Raw genomic sequence first — 1,733 nt, 5'->3', positions numbered from 1 at the left:
AACCGTCTCACGGTGAGCAGCATAACAATCGTATCAGATTCCCTTTACAGCCATGCGGTCAAGAGAGTTTCTGTAAGGATCTAGCACCTGGTTCCCTATGAGGGGGATGTACGCACTAGCACGGGGCATGACCTCAGTGTAGCCAGACACCTCTCCCCAGCCAATGATCATGGGGAAGTACTGTAATATTCAACCCTAAAAAAAATAAACACGGGGATCAAACATTATCACAAATATATAATGAACAACTTTGAGAAAAAGTAAAATGATATAAGATTCTTACCACTAAGAGGGTACAACTTCCAGCCACAGTCCTTGCCTTCCACAGGCGTCCCTCTCTGAGTCTATGATAGTTGTATGCTAGTGTAGCCGCTCCCTAACTTATGGACACGTGTGATATCCGATAAGTACCTCAGGTAAACGACGTCTATGTACGACGAGCTTGTGTCCACGAATAGCTGGGTGCCTAACAAGTATAGGAAGTAACATCTCAACACCCGCTCTTTGTGTATCTCCACCTCTACTGGGTCACCAGCAGTCTCATGTGTCGTAAGAAGCTCGACATCATATCTCCAGTGCAAGAAGGAAAACCTCACGTGTGCCCCGCGAATCCTCTCCACCTCTTCAAGCGCGTCATGTAGATCAACATCGAGCTCCTCAATCAGCATCTCCATTGCTTCCTTCTTCGTCAGCCTACCGTGACCAATGAGGGTACCACTGATAGGTAAATGCAAGAGGCATGCTACATCGTCAAGAGTGATGGTAATCTCACTGTGAGAAAGATGAAATGACGAAGTCTCTGGATGCCACCTCTCTGCAAATGCCATGAGCATCCTATTATGTATCGTCTAGAACCCGGCCTGACAGAGGTCCTTCAGCCCAGAAGCTGCGAGGACATCCTGGAACCACGGCTCAGTAGTCTACGCGAGAGAGGCAATTTTCTGGCCGTGGTTGTAGAACTTCTAGGGATCCCTATCGTCAAATTTTCCAAAAAAAACATTTTTATTAATAAGAAAAGTTAGAAACAATTAATCAAAAGTTGAAGAAAAAAAGTAATAAGTAATAATCAAAGAAAATTTACCTCCCCAACACAGATATGCCTGGCAGAATGATCTGCATACCCTGTCAACAGGGATGCATCTATAGGATCCCCCGGGTACCAGACAGGCTTCAGAACCTCATCATCCTCGTGTAGCTCAGGAGGTGGCACCAGAGATTCTGCATCGGACGTCACTAGCACAGGCACAGGATGTGAAGAACTGCCTCGACGATGTCTGCGGGCGGAGGGCGTCTATGACGAACCCTGTTCATCATTTGAGGCCTCCGTGATGAAGTAGTAGTCGTGGAAGGTACATATGCAGGAACAATAGTGTAATACGGTGGGAGAACTGACTTTTCAAAATGTTACGGATAGCAAGAGTCGCCGCCGACTTTTATTTTATCCAATTTTAGAATGGCTAAAAGAACAGAAAAAGACCTTTTAAAAGAGATTGAGTTCGGGGGGTAAGTTATACAAAGGGAATGTGTAAGCACCCTTTGTATCCATGGTTATCCATGGGCTCTTAATTGCTTAGCTCACTTTTGTTTTCAAAATGTTTGAAGTGTAGTGTGTGAATAAGAAAAAGAATTTGAATAAGGACTTTAGCTTGTAAAATAAGCGTAGTCTTTTTGAATTAATTTGAAAAAGAGTGGGAAAAGATATTTTGAATTTTTAAAAAATCAAGCAATTAAAA

At 43.6% G+C, this 1,733-nt stretch overlaps 1 protein-coding gene across 1 annotated transcript; it reads right to left on the bottom strand.

Moving 5' to 3' along the window:
• Positions 1-344: 344 nt before the first annotated feature.
• Positions 345-827, bottom strand: LOC131598301 (protein MAIN-LIKE 1-like). Its single transcript, XM_058870917.1, has one exon. It carries the CDS (start codon positions 825-827, stop codon positions 345-347), a length of 483 nt encoding a protein of 160 aa, XP_058726900.1.
• Between the last annotated feature and the right edge of the window lie 906 nt (positions 828-1,733).

The sequence above is a fragment of the Vicia villosa genome, linkage group LG4 (assembly GCF_029867415.1).
Source record: "Vicia villosa cultivar HV-30 ecotype Madison, WI linkage group LG4, Vvil1.0, whole genome shotgun sequence".
Classification (NCBI taxonomy): domain Eukaryota; kingdom Viridiplantae; phylum Streptophyta; class Magnoliopsida; order Fabales; family Fabaceae; genus Vicia; species Vicia villosa.
Note: the sequence above shows the minus strand (reverse complement) of the source record. Positions and strands in the feature narration are given on the sequence as shown.